Raw genomic sequence first — 26043 nt, forward strand, 5'->3', positions numbered from 1 at the left:
ATGCTTCGTGTTATCACAATTGGGAATGTTCTTCTTGAGGGCTATGAGAGAAGTGGCTTCAGTAAAATATTTCCTTTTTTGTAACGCTGACACTGACCGAGCGTTTTCTTTATCCAGCAGGGGTCATCGAGTGCACAGGAGGTCTTGTAAAGTAATCATAGCCATTTATGCAGGGGTGTAGTTTTGGCTTAAAGGATAGGGGGCGTAAATGAGACGTGGTGTCATGGTAAGGACTGGCCCATTAGTTTGTTTGCTTTCAGTAATTTTCACATTCCACGCAGCTGTTATTTGCTTCCACATTATTAACACTCAACGTACCGTCTTAAAATGTGTTTTGCTTGACTCACTAGTTAGTTTAATTTCAAACCACTTCAACTCGTAGTCTGCAAAGTGGCCTATTGGACAAAATCACACCTGAGTTAAGTGTAATTTAAACTCATGAGCTTTGTGTCATGCCACCTTTTGGGCAACAGGAAACCATTTTATTTTGTCGTAAGGTTCTCGGTTTCCTTGCAACAAGGATGTGTGCTCCATTAACTCACCATGCACAGGCTGTTTATCAGTGTGAAAACACTGTGGCAGGAAAAACAAACGTCCTGAAGACCCAAGTTATCATAGCTAGCCAACTGTTGACCAGGAAGCCCTTCTCTTGCTGCATAATCCCCCTACAAACTAGCCTCCAACAGTTATCTCAGCAGTGTTGAGGTTATTACACCATTGTGAGACAGAAATAGCCTACCCAACGTCAATAAAAGGTTTGTGATCACTGTCTGGTCAAATGTTACACTTCTTTTCCTCCTCTTGACCCTCTAAAGACAGGAAAATCCCAAAGGAGCAAATTGAACATGTACTACAGAAAGAGGCAGGGTGGAAGTGCTTCAGACCTGCATTATAAGTAAATTTACAACAAGAAGACGACACTGCACGTTTTTATTTTCCTAATTTCTTTTATTAATCCCCATCCTTAGTTGTAGTGAGCAGTAGTGAAGTGAAGTTTATTCCCTTTTTCGAATACTGTTTGTATTTGAATGTGTCCCTTCTGTGGCCCTTTTAGTTATTTAATTGTCCACCAACCTTCTTAACTTTACTGTACTTTACTGTTTTCTTATCTGAATTCAAAAGGTTGTGTTCTCCTCATAAATTGTAATAGATAAAAGGTAATTTGCCTGTGAGGTAATAACAGAGTTTAAGATATCTGGTGGTCAAGCTTTTTCGACAGCCTACCACATTATTCTGTCTTATACACAGTGAAATATACGCTCTCTTGTGTGTGCGCGCGCGCCTCCCCAAAACACCCTCTCACTGTGACCAAAGGACCCTCCCCAGAAGGATGGTATGATGCGACACAAACTTGAGGACGAAAGGCAAAGTGCTGCTTAAGTTACGTTGTAATTGTTTTGTTCCGTTTAAGAATCGTCACATTTTTGGAGAAAGATTTGTTTAAAAGAAATATATATTTGCGTTAAGGGTCGGACAATATTGGGACGAACAGTCGACAACTGTGGATTCCGTTGAGTGAGGTGAGTGAGTCGCCAGAAATATAACACCAGCAGACCTTTGGCAATTGTTATGTGACTGAATGTAAACTCTGGACAACCTAGAGGAAATATAGTAGCAGATATAACATTTCTGCTGCATTGTCGTGACCAATGTCTTGCAAGAAAATAATTAGGTATAGGCAGACATACAGTAGGCTATCCATATGACTTTTCCCTTAGTACAATGAACATGATGTGCTCCAGTGTGCTGCAAATAGTTATGTTTTTCGCACAATGTATTGTGTAGATGTCCTTAACTGTCAAATGCGTCCCTGTTAATCAATCAAGTGATGTTTTACACTGTCTTAACTGAACTATAGTTTCAATGGTTCATCTATGGTCTGGTTGTAGCCTACTTGTCATCAGAAACGATCTACTTTATGAACCATGTTGAACAGAAAAGTCATTACAATAGATATTAACTAGTCAAACACCTTTTGTCCAATGCCTTAATGTTCCACTATGTGTGCCTCTGTGGTTTCAATGATCCTTTGGCTACTTTCCATATTAGACACTATGGAGGAAGTCTATGGGAGTAGGTCCCTGGTTGTTTCCTTGCTTACATTAGGAGCTGGGATGGTTTTCCAAGAGTTTAATTGTCTTTGTTGTGGCTGTGCCAGACTGACTCATACCAGTGACACATTGTGACATGTTAGTCAACTTCCTTAACCCAACATGATAATCCAGCATCCATCAGTTGTATCTCTGTATCTCTAAGGACAAAACATAGCTTTATCATGTGTGACGCATGGTATCATGTAAACAGCATAGCCTACTGTTTATAGTTGGTAGGATACAAACATCTTTGTTATTTTATGTATACTCAGAGTGTATCTTTAGAACAAAGATAACTGCATAATGTATGATATTGTATAAAAAACGAAATCCAGATTCCAGAAGTTGTTATGAAGGCTTCTACTATGGATACAAGTGAACCTGGCACTGTTACACATTACTCAACACCTGAAGGGAGCCTGAAGGGAGAAGTCATGATTAATATCCAGTAAATCCCTCCTACCTGATTCCGCCAACTCCAAACCTCTTTCCTACACTATCCAGATGCTTTAGGAAAACACATTTGATGTTTCTGTAGTTTTTGGATCCCTCTATTTCAAGAACATACCTAAAATATTGGCAGAATTTTGTATTTTAGCTGATTCAGTCTGATAATCTGCATAAGTGGACATTGACATATTCCACCTTCAAAATATTGTCTGTCCTCCTACAGACTGTTACAGCTATCAGTGGTCTATAGTGATCTATTTTCTGTCTGGTGTCACAACAAGCTCCTCTTTTATATCAAATATCTGGGGATTCTAAGTTCCTTCCTTATATGTCTGGCCTTCTCACTATGTGTTTGTCCAGAAAGATATTGAGTTTGAGGTCTGAAAAGCCATTGGATATGTTTATGTTGGGATGACACTGGCCAGAGACACCAGAGTAGAGGTACAAATAGACTGAAGCAATGAGGTAAGTGTAGTTATATAAAACAATGTAGATTTAATGCCAGAACTTTTCTTTTGCAGATGTTAATAGTGACGCCACAGACAGAGCACAGTTCCTGCAGGTTTTCACTGGAAAAGCCGTTTTCCTGATATTTATGCTCCAAGGCCACACACCATTTGTGTGTTTTGGAGTTGAGATCACAGTTCTTTATTGAATCAGGTATAACTGTTTAGACTAATTACATTTAGTCATTTAGCAGCACTATTACATTATGCAGAGTTATATACAGTATTTAATATAGTAAGTCTACATTATAGTGTATTGTAAGTGTATATGATACATTTTTGACAGTCTGTATTCTAGATATGTTTCTGTTTCTGAATTTTGAAAGCTCACTTTTGTGAGCTTACATTTTTCAAGTAAATGAGAAATCCATACCATTCAATTGACCAGTCTCCAATTTTCAGAGCATTTAATACCAATGAATCATTGACAAAAAAGCACAGCACGCTCTAAACTAGGTGACAGAGACTAAATATCCCTTCCACATGCTTATATAAGCCTTTCAAGCCCATGTGTTCTGCAGCCGTGTAGATAATTTGGAGCAGATATGACTGCAGCCATGCCACTCGTGGTTTTGGGTCGGTTTCTCCTCGGTTTCTTCTCTCCTGCTGTGGAGTACGGACAGTTGCTATAGGGGTTTGGCTCCAGTAAGCCTTCATATAAAGAACAGAGGTTGGGGGGTTTTGGAAAAAGAAACGAAGCAGAGGCTGGGAGGGGTGACGGAGCCACCACAGAGTACTTGTACTGTGGTGAGGGTCGTTTCTGGAGTTGCTTGTGTTGTTGGATGGTTTGGGTTGGTTGGTGTTTCAGAGGGAGGGTGGGGGACTGCTGGAGACATACTTAATTAAGAAAACGGGGGCCTGCTCTGGTGTCTCCAGTTGTGTGCGCTGTCTGAAGAAAACTGAAACCTGAGATCTGATTCGAGGAAATGTAGTATAATTAGTGTGCCCTTGCTGCTGGCTATGTGAAATTATTGCCCAAATGTCTTTTAGCAACTTAAGTGAGGTCATGTACGCAAAGGAAAGCTTGAGAGGGAAATTCATTTGAACAACTGTTGGGCGAAGTGTCCTATATTCACAGGGCACAATATGAAATCTGCATGTGCAAATGAAGTGAAACATGCTTGGCACTCTTGACTCTCTCTGGTAAACATTGGATGCTCTTCTTGATTTCAAACCCAGAGTTACTCTTCCAGCTGTGAGGAGCTATGACTCCATGCCCCCTCATCATGTATTTTATGAGAGTCCTTCCTCTAGGTTCAAGTGTTTCCATCACTCAGGTCAAGTAGTAAAAAAGATCTTTAGTCACAGAGTGTGGGGACATACGGAATGATAGACCACCCTCTCATTATTCACTGCAATGTATAGTGTCGGAAAAATTATAGAAAGTGAAAATAATAGGTAGCAAATCCACAGGGTTTGCTCTCGGAAAATATTGATGCCAGAAGGGTAAAGATAGTGTTGCTCATGAGAGTTTCCTTTTGCATGGTAGTATTCCCACCTCAGTCGCGTGTGCTTGTCATAGGAAGAGTCATTTGGGATGCAGACCTAGGTTTACATGCAAGATGTTTCCTCTCAGCTTCCTATTGTTTTTCCTAGCTCTGTCCCCATGGCTTTTCGTTATGACGGATGAGGCAAAGGAGAGAGCGTGGACTTGTGGGACTGTGGAAGTTTGGGAGACTGGGCTGTTTTCCTCAGAGTCAAAGGCAGAAGTTGTTTTTTTCTTGCTGCACCATGGCAGACGAAGTATTTAGGTCAGCAGACAGCTCATCCCTCTGCTTTTTTGGAGTTTAGCTTGAGTTAAGAGTCAGGACCAAGGGTTACTAAGCCGAGTTCCAGAATCCAAAGATAATTGTCACTTCTCCAGATGTATATGATTTGAGAGATCTTAAAAAAGATATCTGTGTGAAAGATAGTACTACTGTATGCGCTAACGATGACAAAACAATTGGTAGATGAAGCGCTTTATAGTACCTTAACCATTTTAACATTCTATATTACTGTCGAGAATACAATAATAATACAATAACGTTTGTGGATAGATTGTAGATACATCACCTATTATGTACATTGTACATTTTAGACCACATTGTAAATAACCATTGACAGGTTTTAGTCCAAGCTTTACTAGTTCTAGTGTTTCTTTGCATTGACATTTTCCCTATCACTTGTGCTTCCTTTGAGTGAAAGAGACCATACCTACACAAAACGGGATGCCCCCAACCTCCTCTCCTTCCTCCTTGTGTCCCCTGTCCCCCTTGTTTGCCCAGGATGTCCTGTTAGGTGACATACGACCTGTCTCTTTCTGACTTCCTGTTGTGTGTGGTAGGCCTGCAGGTGTCATAGCAACCCAAAAAAATCATTGGCCATTCGAATCATACGCAATTCATCATTTACCGTACTTCTTATTAAGCTGATATGGCATGAAAATTAATGCTGCCACTACAGTACCTATAGGTTTTAATCTAGGTCAGTGCAATGCCACTGCTGTGAAAAGCATAATCAAGCTGCCAAAGTATAGGAACGTTTTCAAGGGTTCACCTACGGGGTAGAACACGTGGCCTGAAGTTTTTTCTTTAAAAAGTTCTTTAACTTCCAGATGTGGAAGATGAGGTCCATCTGGAGAGAGAGAGAGAGAGAGAGAGAGAGAGAGAGAGAGAGAGAGAGAGAGAGAGAGAGAGAGAGAGAGAGAGAGAGAGAGAGAGAGAGAGAGAGAGAGAGAGAGAGAGAGAGAGAGAGAGAGAGAGAGAGAGAGAGAGAGAGAGAGAGAGAGAGAGAGAGAGAGAGAGAGAGAGAGAGAGAGAGAAAAGAGTAAGGGTGAGAGAGAATAACAGAGAGAGAGATTTGGGTTCTATGAAGAAAATCTGGGATAAAATGATCACATTAATGAGGAGCAGCTTTCCTCCTGGCACTCCAGAAAGGCATCATACTGTGGGACAGAGGCAAGCCAGTAAATCAATGGGGTTTAACTGTGAGGAATTTACTGGCCCCAACTGGACTTCCTGGAAATAGAGATAGCGAGCGAGCAGGTACCTACCTCTACTTCAGCTTCCACTTGTGTTTCTACCTCACCGAGTCCCTATTAGTCAGTGTGGTTGTCAGCAGCTGTACTTTACTTATGGCTAGACACTAGGTCACATGGACCACTGCGTCCGTGTGCATAACTCACTGTCTCCTAGTGATGTATTTTGCACGATCAAGCACAAACCCTAAAGGCTTTTTTTACTTTCACATTTAGGGTCCCATGAGGTAAGTGCCCAGGTGGGGGGGACCATTATTAAAACCCAAACAGGAACTGATGCCTGCAGAGTCATCCACAACAACAACAACAACAACTGTAAAATAAGACATCAACACCAAAATGGGTTCAAGATATTACCCATCTCACTGGTTTCAAATAAACTTGCCAGCCAGTCACATTAGAAGTGTTGTCTTAATCATAACCAGATGTGGTGTGGTTGTAGTCTGTAATCATAAATTTCTCCCAGTTTCATGGAACCGTGAAGTTCAAAATCCTATGAAAGCCGGTGCATATGTGCTCTGTCAATAGCATGGAATGAATCTTGTTCAATGGTTCAGTGTAAACGACACTGCTGACTCCATGGGAGTTTGATGCCCTACCACATACAGACAGGCAAAACTGGATCTGAGTGGTCGTGTTGTTAAATGGAAAGATCCGCCGAAATGAGAAAAGATCCAACTGTTTAAGTTATGGATTACCATGGCTGTATTTGATATGGAAACCATGTAAATCCATCTACGTACTGTAAGTGATATAAGGCCTAGCCGAGTCTGCTGGTCTATGTTACAGTAATGTTGGTACTAGTGTTAGCCGAGCCCAATGGGGTCATCGTATTCCACGCCCGACCACTTGAGAGGGGATTGAGCTCCGACCAGGACCAATACTTTCAGCATGAGCCGGAGCCAAAGGAAAGATAATAGTGGCTAGGGATGGAGAAATTGGCTGTGTGCTTGTGTGTGTGTGTGTGTGTTTGTACACGTGTCGAGGAAAGCGCACGCCAGATCCCCCTCAAATGAGGTCTGCATGTGCACATCTGTGTTTATTGTGATGTGTTATTTTTGATGACATTGCAAGTTTCACCGTCCACATCATTTCAGCATTTCCTTTTGTTCGACTACTTTTTGCTTGCCTGTTTCCCTCAATAAGAAATAACACGGGAAACAAATGAAGTACTGTCACTGTAAATGGGACGACCAGTGATTGATAGCATGGTGATGGATAGTCTCTCAAATTTAGGGTGAGGGTTAGACTGTCAAAACAGTACTGATATTTGTGACCTCCGCTGCAGTTACACCAGAAATGCACACGGCTCTTGCAGCCATTCAGACAAGACAGGATTCATCAAAAGTGGTTGATCTAAAAAAGAAGAATGAGGACACTTGTCAGAGTTTAGAAGGTTTCAAACATTCCATCCATGTTGACTTGTTTTTGAATATGTTAGACTGCTTAGTCAGGCTGTTCAGTTCAATTCATTTCTCAATTTTACCGTTGAAGTGATTTTGAATTCTGATAAATTCATTGAATTCATGAATTCACAAACTTTATTTGTGTGTTATTTTTAGGCAGAGCTTGCTTTCATGTCAAACAGCAGACTGAGTTCTAGTCCCAAGAGATTTGGCCATGGAGTTGTCACACACAGTCCTTGTTCTTTACTGTCGCTGGTACAGAAAAGGCTACGTTAGGGTTTAAGTTACATGGGACACATTTAGCACCAGCATTTAATCTTTTACATTTACATTACATTTATTCATTTAGCAGACGCTTTTATCCAAAGCGACTTCCAAGAGAGAGCTTTACAAAGTGCATAGGTCACTGATCATAACAACAAGATAGCCAAAAAACATCGCGAGTAGCCAAAACATGAAGCACACATTGTGAACAACCAAAGTAAGTGCCAAAGGGAAGAACCATAAGAGCATGTAGTTAAACAAGTCACAACCAAACAACATGAACAGCTATAAGCGCAAGTGTACCTGTGGAAAAAAGCAAGCAACAGTAATAAAACAATATATCACAGCGAGAACCAAAAATTTAAATCAGTCACCACTAACCACAAGAGCAACAAGTCTCTAAGCAAGAGTCATTGTGATCCTTGAGGAAACTAACATCGGGTCTTTTAAACATAGTATGCAATTTAATTAATTTGACTAGTTTTCAGCTTCAACTGTGCATACAACTTTACTTATAATATGAACTCACATATAATAATGTAAGGAATTGTTGTAAATACGGCTACATTTAGCTAGAAAAACAAACTTCTCGCATCACGATGTGAGGGAAGAGAATATAGAGTAATAGAACACTCAGGTTACGGAGTTCAAGGACACAATGTGATGAGTCTTCATATTCATATTCAAACTATGAATCCTTGTGTTTCTCAAACACAAAACCACTTGATTATAGGATAATTACACGTCCGGTAAATACTGTATTGTGATTGGAGACGCCTAAGCAGGGGTTTGTAATAATGTTAACCAGGTGGTTTTTTCAATCGTGTTCTTGCTGTGTACGTTTACAATGAAAGATTGTGTTCTGGTCATGGTTTGTGGAAAGTTTCTTTTACAAGAATCCCATGTGTCTGTGCACACATTATCATCCACATAACATTACAGTACATATAATTACTGCACTTGTATGGTCATGTTCCTTCAAAACCTCAGGCAAGGCCTCCATTTTGGGTTTCATTTGCGTAAGATTGTAAAAACAACTATACAGTGGATTAAAAGTGCCTTTTAACCTACGGAGTGGGTGTTCTGGTATACCTATGCACAGATGTATCTGCATGGACGTGTCTGTCTGGTGGCCGCTGCTTGAGTGCTTCTGAGTTTCTCTGTTTGCTTGTAAGGACCGCTACACTTTCCCTGACCGATGAAGCCACAGTCATTCGGCATGTGGTTCTGGTCTGAGTGTGGGGGCAGTGGGTGCTGTGGGCCGGCACACGAGCGCACGAGTCCTCCTGCGTGGTGCAAGGCAGAGGCCTCGCACTGGCCACAAGCCCAATTCAACAAAGGGAGAATATGTTTCCAGAGCATCAGCGCTAGACACATTTGACCAGACTAGGACCTCAAATGTACCTTATCAATCATATTTATGTGGTTGAAGGTACCATGTGTGATATAGATTCAGCTGAAACCATTCAGCTCATATTCCCTGTTAATGTCCTCACATGTTGGTGTCCTCACATCGCCCAAAACAACAGCATTGTCATGGTAACCTTATCACTCCTTACCTCCATTATCCACAATAGTCTCTGTTTACTGTCACTGTAGTGACACTGGCCATGACATAAGCTCTCTACACCCGTGCCACATGACTGACATCACAGCCAGAGTTTCCAATACAAACACCCCAGCTCCAGTTTATCAGGCTGTTGGCTCTGGAGGTCAACAGAGGAACACATTTGACCATCCCAAAAGTGGGAAACCTTCTTGTTATGCTGCTTCTCTCCTATTCACTTTGATGTTCAAAGCAAACGTTACCATGAATCTGTGACCTGTAATGTCTAGTTAGTGAGGGTCTTGGTTCCCACTGGAACCCAAACTTGGATGGCTGTAGAGTCATGGGGAGTGGAAGGGGTGGGCTGGTTGGGGCATCCTGTTATTTTGGATTCTAGAGCCACAAAAGCTGACATTGGCTTGACATCGTGACTTGGATTTGACTAAGGCCCTACTGCAGGGCAGATTTGTTTTGTTTTTCGCAGCTAGCGTCTTGATTAATGGACCATAACAGTAATGTTCTGTGTCTCAAACCTCAGGATAGATTGGAAGACGCCAGTGAGCACATGTCGTTTTATTTAAACAGACTTTTGCAGCAAAGTTATCGTGAAGTGCAGAGTTGCAAAATCCCAAGGATATTCAATGGAGAGTTGGTTTGATTACAACTTGCATGAATTTAACCGTAACTTTCGATCCTTTTGCTACTGTACCCTAATGAGGACAATCCAAAAGATCTGCGTCGAATCTACACTCAGCACAATTCAGCAAAATATCAGACAGATTATATTATACAAAAAACGTTGGAAATGTGGTGTTAAAGTTCAAAGAACTCAAAGTTCACTCACATTAATCTTCCAGCAGAGAGCCCAGCCTGCAGTCTCCAAGCTCACTCAGCAAAACACAGACCTCTAACACCTCCCCAGAAGACCCCGCCTCCACCTTCTCTCCTAGATCATCCTTTTGTCATGCAACTCCCACGAGAACAGTCAACAGCACATGACTTGCCAAGAGTTTCCATTCCCAATATTCCAGAAAGGGGAATGAGCCTTGTTGTTCGGTACCACCCATACTGTTTGTCTGCCTTACTGTAAACACTCTAATAGATCAACGTGAGAAATCATCTGAATCAACAGGAGACATTATATTTCATATTTTTGCAAAAGTCCGTTTTAATAGTTTTAGACTGAAGGGATTGGGTTTGGCGTGTTGTGATTCTGCACCCATTCCACCAGAGAGCTGTTTGAGGCTGTCTGCTCCTTCCACCCTCTAACCCTTCCACCCACCCACCCACCATGTGGCATTACAGGGACTGGGGAGTGTGTGCCAGCCTAGCTGTGGTAGAGGAACCGTGGCCATTGTGTGCGCCAAGACGAAATGCCAGATGCAAAGGATTATGGGTTTTATATCCAGTTTACAGTAACTCTGTTTTAATGGGGGAGGGGAGACGGCAGGGGGGGGGGGGGGTTGGTTGGTGTGTCACATGGAGCTCTCCATCTAATTCTATCCAACTGGCTGTCGCTCACAGCTTTGGAGGGGTGTTAGAGATTTGTTATTCTTACAGTTGAACTGTAAATTGATGATACAAACCTAAGCCTGATCTATTGAGAACAATAACTGCTATCAGCCTGAGTCAGTCAACGTTGCATATAGCTGAATCTTCATATCCGTCCCACAAGAGAAAAATGCATGTGTATTAAAGATTTGCAGATGAATGGCTTGCTGTCACAGAACAAAAACTGTTCTGATGTAATCAACAAGCACTGATACAGAGCCATCCTACAACTTTGTTGAGCTTTATAACTGTGTGAGCAAAGCATTCATACAGGAAATTCATTTAGGTTATTCTGTACGGGTATGCTGCCATTCTGCCATTCGTGGTACAATGGTAGCTTTGAGAAGTGCAGTAACAATTTTAAGACTTTCATTGTGTAGTTTTTGTCTGGCTTAGCTATTGGAGCCCCTCGAAGTAAAAAGTAGTTGTGCTTGGCATGGCACACAGTCTCTCTCACTTTCTGCCTGTCACCAGTCTACAGCCAATGTGTTTTTTTGTCTTTATTTTATTTTCCTATCCTCTGCGACGCTCCTTTCCAAATGGTGACTAATATTTTCTCCCTCAATTAACATCGTAATCCTGGAGAGAGGGAGAGAGAGAGAGGGAGAGAGAAAGGGAGAGAGGGAGAGAGAGAGAGAGAGAGAGAGGGGGGGTGTCATGTGTGTGTTTGTGGGGGGAGAAAGTAACATTTTGATCAGTCCCATGTGCTGCATCTGCATCTGCATTTACTGACAATATGAAAACTTGCTTGTTATCCAATATAGACAATAAAGACTACGCCCTTCTCTGAAATTGATGGTATTTTTTCCAAGGGGAAAACATTATGGATGTTTACAATTTTAATTGTTGAATGTCAGTTATGATTATGTTAAATCATAACGGTTGTTATGTATAAATGAATGTACTATAGCTTTTATGATTATTTATTTATTTACCTTTTTCAAATGAAGGCTTCCTGTTTAGGGTACAGATTTGTAAGATGATTAGAAAGTGTCAATATAAAGATAGTCCTGTCAGAGGGAGATTTAATGTATGAAATGAAATCATAATTACTATTTTGTTGCCATTTCATGTTACATGTTATTTCCAATCATACAACTAGGATTGGAATCAAATAGTAATGACACGTTTACAAGTGTCTTCAGAGATTAAGAAGAAATCAGTGCATCTGTTTTTATTTGATTCTTGTTTCCATTGAAGTCCTCATGTGGTTCTGGCAAGAGTATTGTGAGGCCCTATAAAGCAGCAGAACAGTCTTCATTTAACACAATACACACACACACACACATGGGCCACAGTTTGGCTCCTGACAATGGACTCCAAGAAGAGCCCAATGAATTAGCAAATGTCTTCACATACTATAAATAGTCTCTCTGTACTTGTTTCAAAATATGGGACTCATTTTGCATGGGGAATGGATCAAGAACATGAAAACAAACCTGTTAGGTTTGAATAAAGAAGTGTGTGTTTGCCTGTGCATGTGTGTGTGTGAGAGAGACAGAGAGAGAGAGGCAGAGAGAGAGAGAGAGAGAGGCAGAGAGAGAGAGAGAGGCAGAGAGAGAGAGACAAAGAGACATGAAAAATAGCCTGCGCGTGTGTGTTGCTATTTCTCTATTGTTTTATTGGGCCACTTGAGAGTTCAATGAGATTGGCTGCTTTGCTCATTGAAATCAACCTAACAGCACAGCAGAGCAGAGTACAGGAGCTCTTGCTTAAGGACCTTACTCTGCCAGACTGGTTACTTGAATCATCTTGTATGTTGAGGTGTATGAAGTATTAAATATGTTGTAAAGTATTTCTGTCATTCTTGACACATGCGTATAGTATGTGAATTCTCCCACTGTTCAGTCCAAAATTGCATTAATACCCATAATACCAACCTGGAGAAAATACAAGTTAAAAGAAGTTTAGCAAAGGGTTCAAATAAGGATTGAGCATTAAGTGGAATAAGAATCTATTTTTGAGACACAGAAGCCAGAACAACAGGAATCAATAATCAGCCCACATCATGGGTGAAGCCAATAATTAAACCCAGCTCCAGACCACTACTTAACTGAATATTCAGACTCCTGAGTTTGATCCATACCCCCTACCAGACGTTTACCTACCGTTTTAATTGAAGGTAACCCAGACATGAAATGTGAAAGTCTGCTAAGCTTAACTTCAAAACAAGTCTGTTTCTTTGCACTCCTAAACTCATTAAACACAGACACACTATTTCTCAGCACTTAAGAATTCCCATGTGGGTTGAAGACTTCTAATGAAGCACAATTAAAATGAAAAAAAAAAAGGTAATGAAAAATATTTACCCCCATCCAATGAAGTGGATGGTAAAATTGATAGCTACTCTTAACAAAACCCATATGCCAGTTCTTTTAAAACTCTGTTTTTGTGGTTAAGGGTTTTGTGTCAGTGTGTTGCCAGAAAAAGGAATTAACTCCTGACGGAGACTAAAATGATCAGGAATGGTTATCTCAAGAGTAGCAGAAGAATTATTTATATTAATGCCACCATGCCAAAATATGACCTTAGTACTGTAATGTAGCTGCTGTTCTGGCTAAAGTGAAATAGCTGAATTCAGTTCATGCACTGTTACGGACAGTGTTCTGTTACTGAATGGTTTGGATGGTGTCTGGAGTGTTTTTTCCAAGGGAGATCATGGTGACATTGGCAGGGAAAGTAAACCTTTAATTTTGAGGAGACAAGTGAGGAATCGCTCAAGTAGTTTGAAATGTCGTAAGTCTTCCGTTTTTGTCTTATTTTTGTCTTGTCTCATTATTTCGGCAATTCTAACTTTTCTCTCCATGAGTTTTAAAAACTAGTTGACACATTTCGCTGTTTATCTTAAGTTAGGACCACCACTCGAACTGATTCAAAGTACACATAAATCGGACTGCATTCGCCAAATCTACATTTATTACATATGCTTCAATATGTAGGGTACTTCAAGGTACCACTTCAAGGTGTCAGTTGAAACAAGCAACGGCATCTTTCAAACCCCTGTTGTTTCCAGTCAGGCCTGGTGCGTTTTAGGTTCGAGGTCAGAGGTTGGTATTCAGACCCTTAAAGGATTTGTCCAATAACTGTCTGCGGACCAATCCTTCCTTACTTTATGTGGAGGACTGGAAAAGCTGTGGTACACTAACTCTCAGAGGGGAAGTGTTAGGAAAACACAAGGGAATTAGGCTTGAATCTTATGTCAACATGCAGTCCCCTTGCTCCAAATACTGTCATTTTCCCACGATACAGAGAATGGCCCCTTCAGACGACCCATGCCACTGTGTTCTCGCAGCTTCTGACGTTTCATTAAAGAGTTCTTCAGAAAAAGGCCACTTTCTTTGGGAACGGCCTCCCTGCTGCTCCCTGAGAGCCTTCGCCGGTCCCCATCCCAAGGCGTTCCCCCGGGCCTGGGATCTGATTAGATCCAGATGATGTGTGGAAGGACTCTGCGAAGGGGGTGGGGGGGGTTGGGGGGATGGAGTGTCCTGTTCGCTCAACCTCTGATTGATAATAGCGTAGGATTGGAGGAGACTCACGTTTCTAAACCCCGACCCCTCACTGTATGTCTCTCATTTACACACACTCACGTGTGCTCTGTCTCTCCTTCCTTCTCTCTGTCGGTTTAGAATTCCTTTGTTTTTAGTCCCACATGCAGGGCGACGGGGTGCCTTACCTCTTCCCAGTGTTTAATGAAGTCTTTTATTCAGGGATAATACTTACCCCTACTTCATTGGTACTATGGATAGAGACTCTGAAGTCCTGTTTCGATCACTTGACTGCTACCAAATTCATGCTCTGATAAAGGCTGTCTCGGCCAAAACATTTGCATGTTTTTTTCATGGAAAATGTGCGAAATTGAGTGTGTTCTTTTTCTCGAGTTCTTCCTTGATGTTAAAACAACATGTAAATTATAGCCTCTGAGTAATTCCTCCTCTTTCCTCTTTAGGACAATGCAGTCCCTGCAGAGCTGTATCATCCTCATGGTCCTTGTTGACTCGTCGAGGTCTCTGAGCCCGAGGGATCCCAATGTCTGCAGCCTGTGGGAGAGGTCAGTCCTGATGAAGCTGAAAAAATTATCACCAAAGCACAAGTTTCCTTACATACATTACCGACATGTACTGTATGTCAGTTCTCAGTGGGAAGCCCCTTGTCTTACCATGTTGACAATGCCTCTCTTCTTCTGCTCACGGTTTTCCAATTCAGTTTCACAACTTCTGTGAAGGAGTCGTTCTCACACCCTTATGACCAGGTAACCGAGGAGCCCTGCTCTGACCCCCGAAGCTTCTACAGATGCTCCCGCCACAGGTAGAGTTATTTTGCACTCACTTCCTGGTTTGGCGTATTTCCAGTTCCTGTTTTCAGAAGGATTGAGGGAAACGTGAAATTGCATCGTTTGTTGTCAAGGATTACCTATAAAACAGCATACCGGCAGGCCGTGAAGATGGACTATCGTAAGAGGTATCAATGCTGTCCTGGTTACTACGAAAGCAGTGAAAAATGTGTCCGTAAGTAACATCAAAGCTAAATACATACCGGTATTGGTAGTTTATGAAACCACATTTGAAATCGTTTTTTCTTCTCCAAGGTAAACTAAATTCAGTGTGTGATTTTTCTAGCTCGTTGTACCAGAGAGTGTGTCCATGGACGTTGTGTTGCTCCAGACCGCTGCCACTGTGAGGGAGGTTGGCGAGGCAATGACTGCTCTAGTGGTGAGTTCGAAAATCGACATCTCGCAAGTCAACACGTGCACAAACACAAGTGACCATTCTAACACTACCCTTCCAAAAGAAACAGCCTTTGCAATGGAAATGGACCATTACCAAACACACAGCAATACGTGATTAATTACAACCACATCTCCCAGGATGATTGCCTTAACATTCACTTCATCCACTCCTTCTGGCCAATTGTTTCTAAATCTGAATCTTATCTCTGAAACCACTATAACAACACTGGAACTCAACATGCAGTTTCGTATTAGGCTTGCATGGCAGTACATGTTCAACCACATATCTTTAAAAACTGTTAAATGTTTGTTTAGCACTAAACACATCTTTACTTTTATTCAAATCCTTTAGAAGGAAATCTGTGTTGCCAAATTCGACCAACCTGTCTCTCTGAACTCAACCAATTACAGTGCTTGGACTTTCACATGAACAGGCTTCACTGAAATTGGTGGTGGTTTGTTCTTGAAGAGGGAATGATGGGAAGGGGAAATGGAAAATGTTACTGCACTCTCTCTCTGCTTCTCTCCTCCCCCCCTCTCTTTTCTACCTCTTTCTCTTTCTGGGCTGAAGAGCCCTAGCCTTGGCCCCAACTGTACAGACCTATAATAGAGCCCACTGGCAGAATGAGAGTTGACGCTTCCTGGATGCCTGAGTGTTGAGCTAGCTTGCTGGGGGAAATGAGAAATACGTTGATGTTTCCGTGTTGAATATGCTCAACAGAGTCAGAGTAAGAGAAGGGGGAGAAAGAGGTTGAAAGAGAATGATAAAATCGAGAAAGAGAGAGTCGGGATCATACGGTTGGTGACTATGATCATGTTCACTGTGAAAGCTAAAAGGGATGTCAGTGGACAGTGGTGGATACAAGATAAATGTCTTAGATTATCATTATATGTATAACATAAGCTTTAATTATGGAAAAGTAGCCAGAAGGAAAGATTAGATGGGGTTCAGTAACTTTTCTGGGGGATGTAGGGTTTGGATACAGGCTAGGCCTCTACAACCAGTTGGACAATACACTTGGGAAAAGGCAGGAATTTTCCCACCATATCTTAATACATTCCCACTTACTGCACAATGGGGATCTGACATTTTAAAGTGCACATCGACAAGACTTTCAGAGAAAATGCGAGATACAAAAACAACAAATAAATAAACAAACTTAAGTGTCTGTGAGAAAAGGTCTGTGACCAGTTATGAATTCGATATAGTGCTCTGCACGCAGATCACCCTTTTACGTAATCCAGCACTTTAATTCAAAGTCAACCATCCACACATGTACTTACCAACCCACTCACCCACCCAGCCAGCCAGCCAATCACTGATCCACCAAATCCCTCCCACCCTCCCTCCCTCACTCACTCCCTCACTCACCCCCTCACTTGCTCACTCACTCACATGTGCATGGCTGACGTCAGTTTTGGACACGTGAAATTGAGGACCCTGTGGGTCCCTCAGTAAATCTACATAGCGGTCCTGTAGAACGCCTGTGTAAACATTATTGCTGCTCCAGCTAAACTTCCCATAACTCACTCTGACACACAGTCAGGCTGAAAACCCTCAGCTCGCTCACATGCCCACACTGGAGAAACTAGTGACCACTTGATTCACTCAAACAAAATAGAAAAGTTACTGTAATAAACAAAGCGCCCCATGTTTTAGCCTCAAACCAAATTTGGCCACCACACCTGCACTTAATGTCTGTATAAGGCAAAGAAGGTTAGAAGATCAAGTGCAGAACATATTCTAAGACATTATAGTTTGGTGCTAAGTAAACCCGAGTGCATTCCTAAATCTGTCACAGCCTAAAACCGAAAAGGTTTACAAGGTAGTCATGCTTGAAATGATTGTGATGTAAGCTTATGAGGTCAAGCGTGTGTTTAATCGTCCTGTGTTGGATGTCTATTTTTCACTTTGAGAAAGCCCAGGCCCAAGTCAATAGTTATTGATGAGAAATAAAAGAGGGATGAGTGCATGACTGGTCCTGGTTTTCATGTCTGTAACCATCTCCCTTATGTCCTCTGGGGTGATTGAAATCCAAACTCTGCGACTCACTGTTGCTTGACAACCCCCTGAAACGTCCCACAGGACAGCTGAAAGACACTGGATTTGAACGTCGTTCGTCTTCTTGGATCCATGCAAATTGCCCTGTCAATTGCGTATCACATGCCTGTAATTTGATACTCTGGAGCTAAAGGCAGACTTGGATATAGATGGGGATGTCTGTCGGTTTGAGGGCCATGGCTATACATGGAGAAGACATGTTTCCTTGGGGGAGGGATCACTAGTGTTGCCCTCTACACATATTCCTGTTTTGTTGTTGTTGGGTTGATATTGGAGTTCCAGTGGTGTGAATATGACTGTTTTTTAAATTTGGATATACATTTGTCATACTCTCATTAAGTACCATCACCATGTGCCATGTTAAAAGTAAACTGGTCTATTAATTAGTGTACGTTATTGTTTGTTTGTATCTTTGTTGTGGTATAATATGTATAGATATGAAATGACTCTGTGGCATCATCAGAGCATTGTGTGTGTGTGTGTGTGTGTGTGTGTGTACGTCTGCCATTCAGCTCATTGTTTCTCACACTGCGATGAAACGTTTTCTTTTTGCCTGTGTTTGATGCTCATCCTTGCGTTTGTCTTGTAGCCTGTGACAGTAATCAATGGGGTTCAGACTGCGGTCAGCTGTGCAAGTGTGAGAACGGCGGCCTGTGTGATCCTGCTACTGGTACCTGCCAGTGTCCCGCTGGATTCATAGGGCGCAGCTGCAAAGACCCCTGCCCCACAGGCACGTTCGGCAAGGGCTGTCTACAGAAGTGCCAGTGTGGAACTGGGGGGTCCTGCGATAAAATGACCGGAGAGTGCATCTGTCGAAGTGGATTCACAGGGACACTGTGAGTAGATGCCCCAGATATTGGGTTTTCTCATTTACTTTACGTGGGTGGAGGTCTAAAGTGTGCTGTTATACTGTAACAGATAAATACTCGACATATCATATTCACTCTCAACATGGACTGTGGCCTTATTTCATTCTTCCAGTACACGTATATAGTGGAAAAAGACCCCATTCAAACACACTAGCTATGTGCATGCGTCATTAGTTACACCCACTGTTTTAGATGCCCCAAAGGATGAGTAGAGAAAGAATGGACCTCACTACAAGGTAATAGTGGGAAACTCTTTATAGGAAGTAACTGCCAATTAAAAAATGCAGAGCAGCACTCCAAGTACTAATAAAATGTGTTCGGCAAATGTAACTCACGAATAAAGCATTTTTTTGTCTCTAGTTTTGTGTCTAGTACTTTGTGTATTTGACATGGAGTCCTGTTAATCCTTAGCTTCTGTTGTTGTGTTTTATTCTTCTAAGTTGTTTTCTCTCTGTTGCCTAGTTGTGAGGAGGCGTGCCCAAGGAGCCGATGCCAACTCCGATGCCCATGTCAGAACGGGGGCATCTGCCAGGGGAAGGGGGTCTGCGCTTGTCCCCATGGGTGGACGGTAAGATCCTCACTTCTGCTTCACCTCTGGTGTCAGACATCCTCCGTATGTCATCCTCTGATTTCTTTCGTTCTCTCTTCCTCTTTAGGGTGCAGTGTGCACCGAGCGTTGTGCAGAGGCAAGGTTTGGGCCAAACTGCGTCCATGAGTGTGTGTGTCACAACGGGGGCTACTGTGATCCTGAGACTGGCCAATGCCAATGTGCTGATGGCTTTACCGGAACAAGGTAAATGTATTTTACATGTATTTGTGTGACTATTAGTAAAAAGTATTAGTTTTTTGACTTTTAAGACTGTAAAAGTAGACCCAAAGGATGGAAATGTCCGGTACATTTTCTCTGGGTGTTTGTTACACTACAGGTGCAGTGAGGAGTGTTCGGTGGGCAGCTATGGGCAGGACTGTAAGGGCGTGTGTGACTGCGCCAACGGAGCGCGCTGCTACAACATAGACGGGGGCTGTCTGTGTGAGCCGGGCTTCAGAGGTCCGCACTGCAGGGAGAAGATGTGTCCTCACGGCACCTACGGCCTTTCCTGTGAACACAGCTGCCTCTGCAATGACAAGAACACGCTCAGGTATGGACCACTCCCACGTTCAAACAGATGGGGGATCAATGCCATGCATTCAGCCACAAATGTCCTTTTTATACTTAGATTTCCTGTGATGATTCGGTGTGGTTTTCTTTCTCCATTCGCCAGCTGTCACCCTATGAAAGGCGAGTGCACGTGCCAGCCAGGCTGGGCAGGGCTCCACTGCAACGAAACGTGTGCTCGTGGTTTCTATGGCCACGGTTGCCTTGGGCCCTGCCTGTGTGTGAACGGAGGCGTGTGTGACACCGTGAGCGGGCGTTGCCAGTGTGTGGCTGGGTATACGGTAAGGGGTCATGCTGTAGCGTGGAGAGAGACAAGGGTCAAGCGTTGCATACTGGCTTACTGCCTACACTTGAGTCTCGTGTCTGTTTGCAGCTCAAACTGTTCTTACCTGCTTGTGTCCGTTTCCCCAGGGCGATCACTGCGAGAGTGCCTGTAAGAGTGAAACGTACGGGAAGAACTGCTCACTGGAGTGCTCCTGTGCCAACGCAGTGGACTGTTCGCCTATCGACGGGACATGCTTCTGTAAAGAGGGTGAGCAAAAAGACAGACACACAGGGCGGGCTGTCAGGCAGGCAGGTGAAAAACAAAGCCCCCAAAAAAACAAAGACAAAAGTGATTGTTTCATGGCCCGGAATAGGCAAAAGATTCTGTATGAACACGTCGCACCCACCTGTCATATTCTGTCTCGACAAAACGGCTTCTGTCTCGTGTGTCACCAGGGTGGCGAGGGCGTGACTGCTCCATCCCCTGCTCAGAGGGCACCTGGGGCCCGGGCTGTAATGCCACCTGCCAGTGCGCCAACGGGGCGTCATGTAACCCTGCAGATGGATCCTGCACCTGCATGGCAGGCTGGCAGGGGGCCCTGTGCGACCAGTCATGTCCGGTTAGTGTCAGTGTAACGAAAGTACACTAACATCAGATTTCATAACGTACTGTATGTAATTCAGCCTTTAAGGGGGGCCGAAGTATAGTGTGGTTCAATCACTTTTATCCATCGCGATATACTCATATGTCGTCTCATCCTGGTTTCATAAAAGAAAAATGCTTTGTTTCGTCTGCCCATAACAAATAGGCGGACTGTATACAATATGGATTGGCAGTGGTTAAACCAACCTTTTTTGTTGAACCTCATTCTGTGTTGTTGAATGCAGCATGTTGGTTCTGTATCTTCATTGAGGAGTACATGCCAGCCACATTCACTGTGGCTCTTGCCAAAAAAGTGTTTGCTTGACTGATTATGTTGGCCAAAGGGGTCCAGGGAATCCCTTGACGATGCTTTCTCCATTGGCATGTGTTCGGGTGCACAGATGGGCACGTTTGGGCCAGGCTGCCTGAAGAGGTGTGACTGTCGCCATGCCGATGGGTGCCAAGGTGCCAGCGGGCAGTGCCAGTGTCTGCCAGGGTGGATGGGTAAGTGCGGACTCTCTCCCTGTGACCGTGCCAGCTTGGATCTGGACCAAGAGAATCGTTTGATTCAATTTGAGCTACAGGTTTTTCTAATCCCTCATCCCAGCTGACTGTTTGCCTCTCAGTATACTGTACCTGTTCAGTACCTTTTGAAACATTTTGTCTACATGTTTTTTATCAGGTTCCCGCTGTACCCTTCCATGCCCGGAGGGTATGTGGGGCCGCAACTGTGAACAAACCTGTTCCTGTCAGAATAGCGCCACCTGTCTGCCTCATAGTGGCGCGTGCGTTTGCCGGCCAGGCTACTGGGGACCTCTCTGTCAACAGAGTGAGTTGGCAGGAATCTATTCATCAATTTGAACCATCGCAATGATGACACTGTATGTACATTCCCCTCTGACCCATGTTCCCCATGTCTCTCTGTCAGTCTGCAGCGCGGGCAGGTATGGTGACCAGTGTGGTAACACGTGCCCGTCCTGCGTCCACTCCTCCTCATGCCACCATGTGACGGGCCAGTGTGTGTGTGCGCCCGGCTACACCGGTGCTCTCTGTGAACATGGTCAGTGTAGTTCATGTATGAGTTCTCCACCTGTATTTCGAAAATGATTCATTAAAAATGTATTCCTGTACATATTTAAATAAATAAAATTCATAAATACAATTTAAAAAAACATTAAATACAATAACAAGGATGTTTTTGAATTGAAGCAATTTGGGAGTTAAGACAGTTTTGTGTATTTGTGTGATTCCCAGAATGTCCAGTGGGTCTCTATGGCAAGCAGTGTACAGGAACGTGTAGATGCGCCCATAACTCAACATGTCACCACCAAGACGGTTCCTGCCACTGTCCATCTGGTTGGACCAGCCCTGACTGCTCCTCACGTGAGTCTAGATCTACCAAAGGAAAATTACATTACAATCCCTTAAAAATAGAGGGTAGAGAAATAATATCATGATTATAATAAAAGAAAAAATTGGGGGAGCGATCAATGTATACTATAACTTTTATGGTGATTTATCGTGTTTAAGAAACGTGCATAATTTGGAGAAACTCACAATTCCATTTATCATATCTTTTTTTCTGGTTCTTTCTTGTATTTCTAGAGTGCCAACCCGGGAAGTTTGGTGCGAACTGTGCCCAGACGTGCTCTTGCCCTCCCAACTTCTTCTGTGACCCACAGACGGGAGAATGTGTCTGTGAGACAGGACCAGGTGTCGACTGCAAACAAGGTATACTGGTCAATGGAAATGTATGAGAAAATACCACCAAATTGTACACACCTGATATTTTTTATTATAGTATAGTATTATTATTATTTATTATAGTCAAGATTATAGTGCTGTTGACCAAACAGTGTTATACCAGTGTTAAAACCACCCCCATCTAGTCTGTCCAATAATACCACAAAATGCAATAAAGCTGTTAAATTACGTGAACAAACGTAAAATTCTTCTTCTCATCCCCCCCTCAGAGCGCTTTGTCAGCGTGATGGTGCCCATGTCCCCGGGTGAAAGAGACTCATGGGGGGCCATTGCTGGGATCGTGGTGCTGGTCATCCTGGTGGTGCTGCTCCTGGTTCTTCTGCTGCTATACCGCCGCAGGCAGAAGGAGAAGCAGACCAACACTCCCGACGTGTCCTTCTCCACCACACGCACCTCAAACTCTGAATACGCCGTGCCAGGTAAGAGAAGAATCCATAGTTTGATATTTAGGGATGCTACTGTTCTTGTCGGTTCGGAAATATCATGTGTTTTTTCTTCATTTCAGATGTTCCTCACAGTTACCACCACTATTACTCCAACCCCAGCTACCACACGCTGTCCCAGAGCAGACCTCCTCTACCACACTTCCCTAACAACCATGGCCGTGCCATCAAGGCGAGTGAGAACCCCCCAATGCCCTTCGTCTTAGATCTTCTGTGGTTATGAGTCATCCATGTCACAGACTTCCATTAACTTCCTCATATATATTTTGTGTAAAAAAGTGTTTCCATTTTTGGAGAGGAGCAACTTACAGGCCAAGTCTCATCGGTCGATATTTGTGTCCTTTAAACAGAACACCAACAACCAACTGTTCTGTAGCGTGAAGAACATGGAGAGGGAGAGGCGGGGCTTGTTTGGGGCAGAGAGCAATGCAACTCTGCCTGCAGACTGGAAGCACCATGAGACCCGTAAAGACCCAGGTCTGCCCGTCTAATTGCCCCTCTCAAACTCTGCATGCTCATTGCCAACCTTTGTTTATTGCCCTAGCTTCACCTGGTATTGATTCAGTATGTCTCCGGGACAAGCCTTTCGCTTTTATTAGTTTGTTATAAATGGTAAAAATCTGTGTTTGATATTTACAGGAGCTTTTGGAATTGATCGTAGTTACAGCTACAGCGCCAGCCTTGGGAAATACTACAACAAAGGTCTGCATGGTTTAAACCATTGTGCAATTCTTTCAGCATTTTATGCTTATATTTCCCCATCTCCCTAAACCATTTTTTTGACTGTTTTGATTTTGGGTCACATTTATGGTACGTTGTTATAAACTATCCACTGCTCATAATCTTACTGAGTGGCCACATATTATAAGCTCATGTCAAGTCAGGTCAAACATGACCTAGCATACGAAAGCCAATGTTTAGTATTCACAAACGTTGTTCCGCCGGTCACAGAGCTGAAGGACACAGTGGCGGCGAGCAGCAGCTCGCTGAACAGTGAGAACCCGTACGCCACCATCAAAGACCTGCCGGGGCCGCCCTTCTGCTCGCATGAGAGCAGCTACATGGAGATGAAGTCAGCCATGCCTCGTGAGCGGTCCTATACTGAGATCAGCCCGCCGCCGTTCCACACGGCCACTCTGCGCAGAGGTGAGGAGGGCCTCCACGTTTCTGGAGTTTCTAGTACATACTCAAATGGCTGATGTCAGGACAGCCTGTGATTTCTTTTCTTTCCCCTTGAGGATAAATACAAAATAAACAATCAACTCAAATAGGAGGGAGTCAGGTGGCTGAGCGGTGAGGGAATAGGGAATAGGGCTAGTAATCCGAAGGTTGCCAGTTCGATTCCCGGTCATGCCAAATGACGTTGTGTCCTTGGGCAAGGCACTTCACCCTACTTGCCTTGGGGGAATGTCCCTGTACTTACTGTAAGTCGCTCTGGATAAGAGCGTCTGCTAAATGTAAATATAAATAGCTGAAAAAGTCCTTACGTTACATTTCCACTTCAAATTCCACACTCATTTAAATTAAATTCACGTGAACCTTGCTTCTAGAATGTCCTTACTGGAAGAGAGACTACAGTTTGTGGATTGGACAGGGATGAGTTTCCAAGATTTATGGCTGAATGGACTGTTTGCATGGAAGTGAGGTCATGTGGGGGAAGGACAGGAAGGAAATCAAGATGGCCGACAAAAGGAGGGCCAGAGAACGGTGTCTCTTTAGACCTATATCATAACGACTTCTTGGAAAAATCTGAATCAGTGTGATTGAAGATTAAAAGTATGTCCTATGATGGCTATTTGTTAATGTATCTGCAAATTCAGTACATTTTTATATTTATTTTATAATATGATGTAGTCATATCATAGGATACCCAAACAGAGCCCTAACTGTTGATGAAATGAAGAGCTCTTCATTTAGTATTTACCTAATTTAAGCAGAATCTGATGCATTGCCATTTTGGTAGTTATGTTTTAAGTCAAGTTCTGTGGTTAACTTTGTTTTTCAGAACGCAGTTCCCTTGGCAACGTCCCAGAGGTGGAGCCTCAGAATCATTACGACCTGCCGGTCAACAGCCACATCCCAGGACACTACGACCTGCCACCTGTACGCAGACCGCCATCGCCCACACGCAGGAGACCGCCTCAATGACACAATATTTCTTCCGGCAGCACTTACTGGACATGCAGGAGAGGGAGGGGCGCCTCAGAAGCAGGACGTGTGGGGAGGTTTCTTGTACTAGCAAGAACATTGTGACATTGTAACACTGCCCTCCTGTGGATCAATGGTCAAACTTCAAGTTGATGACAGACTTGGGATCCAGACTTCAGAGCCAGGAAAAGTTTAAACGGATTGCCAAGATGCTGATGTGGCAGTTTGAAGAAACTCAAAACATTTGAGTTCTTATGTCAGTTTCTTTCTAATGTCATTGTCTCGTACTGCTCAAAGAATTCTAAAAACTTTAGATTTGGCACATTTCTAGGCATTGTCAGCAATTGTGTAACCTAGACCTTTTTTATATTCAAATCAGCTTCAGTCAATTCAAATGCCTTTTAGCTCCTACTTCATAGTCCGTATTATATGTAAACAATTTTAACAAATTCTCAATGCAGAAAAGATAAAAGCACATTTTGTACAAACGTACATAATGTTAATCATTGTAAGAATGTTCATTATTGAAGAAAAAAAAAAGTGTGTATATAATGTAAATAAAATATGAACTGATTTGAATTAACATGTGTCATTTACAAAGTAACACACACAGAATAGGATATCACCATGTACATAGACAATCATGTACAACTGTCATTGGGAGAATACATTTACTTAGCATGACCGTAAACAGAAATGACAAAATGGTACAGTTGATCGATTGCAAAGCAATTCCATGTCAAACATCAAACTTCAAATCCAATTTCTTGATAGAATCCTACTTCAAACTAATTAATTATTAATTAATTATTATTAATAATAATTATCTGCCATAAGGCCTGCATACTGATTATGCTCAAATGTACAAACTGGCAATGTATTAAGGCAGTTACACAGGCATTGACCATCTTTACAATATTTGATGTTTTACAATATCTGATGTTGAAAAGAGGCATATTGCCATCCTTTATAAGGCACAACATTTGCATAAATCTTCTGCAGACAATGTGAATAACTCTTAACATGTTTTGGCAGACATTAGTACAAATATGCAAATAATCTAGAAAAGTATAAATCTCATTCCTTAGAAGACAAATACAAAACGTGTTTTTTTGGCACCACTAATAATACCA

General features: G+C 42.7%; 1 protein-coding gene across 1 annotated transcript; it reads left to right on the forward strand.

Moving 5' to 3' along the window:
* Positions 1-1339: 1339 nt before the first annotated feature.
* On the forward strand, positions 1340-25612 carry pear1 (platelet endothelial aggregation receptor 1). The gene is made up of 23 exons (XM_067237916.1): positions 1340-1520; positions 14782-14883; positions 15039-15140; positions 15240-15340; positions 15452-15544; positions 18213-18459; positions 18955-19060; positions 19149-19285; positions 19419-19631; positions 19755-19929; positions 20060-20180; positions 20369-20532; positions 20957-21059; positions 21238-21384; positions 21484-21615; positions 21810-21938; positions 22161-22286; positions 22529-22738; positions 22825-22934; positions 23113-23239; positions 23402-23464; positions 23714-23908; positions 24768-25612. The coding sequence occupies exons 2-23, from the start codon at positions 14786-14788 to the stop codon at positions 24908-24910; spliced, it is 3042 nt and encodes a 1013-aa protein (XP_067094017.1). The 5' UTR covers positions 1340-1520; positions 14782-14785; the 3' UTR covers positions 24911-25612.
* Positions 25613-26043: the final 431 nt, after the last annotated feature.

Source organism: Osmerus mordax, chromosome 6 (genome assembly GCF_038355195.1).
Source record: "Osmerus mordax isolate fOsmMor3 chromosome 6, fOsmMor3.pri, whole genome shotgun sequence".
Classification (NCBI taxonomy): domain Eukaryota; kingdom Metazoa; phylum Chordata; class Actinopteri; order Osmeriformes; family Osmeridae; genus Osmerus; species Osmerus mordax.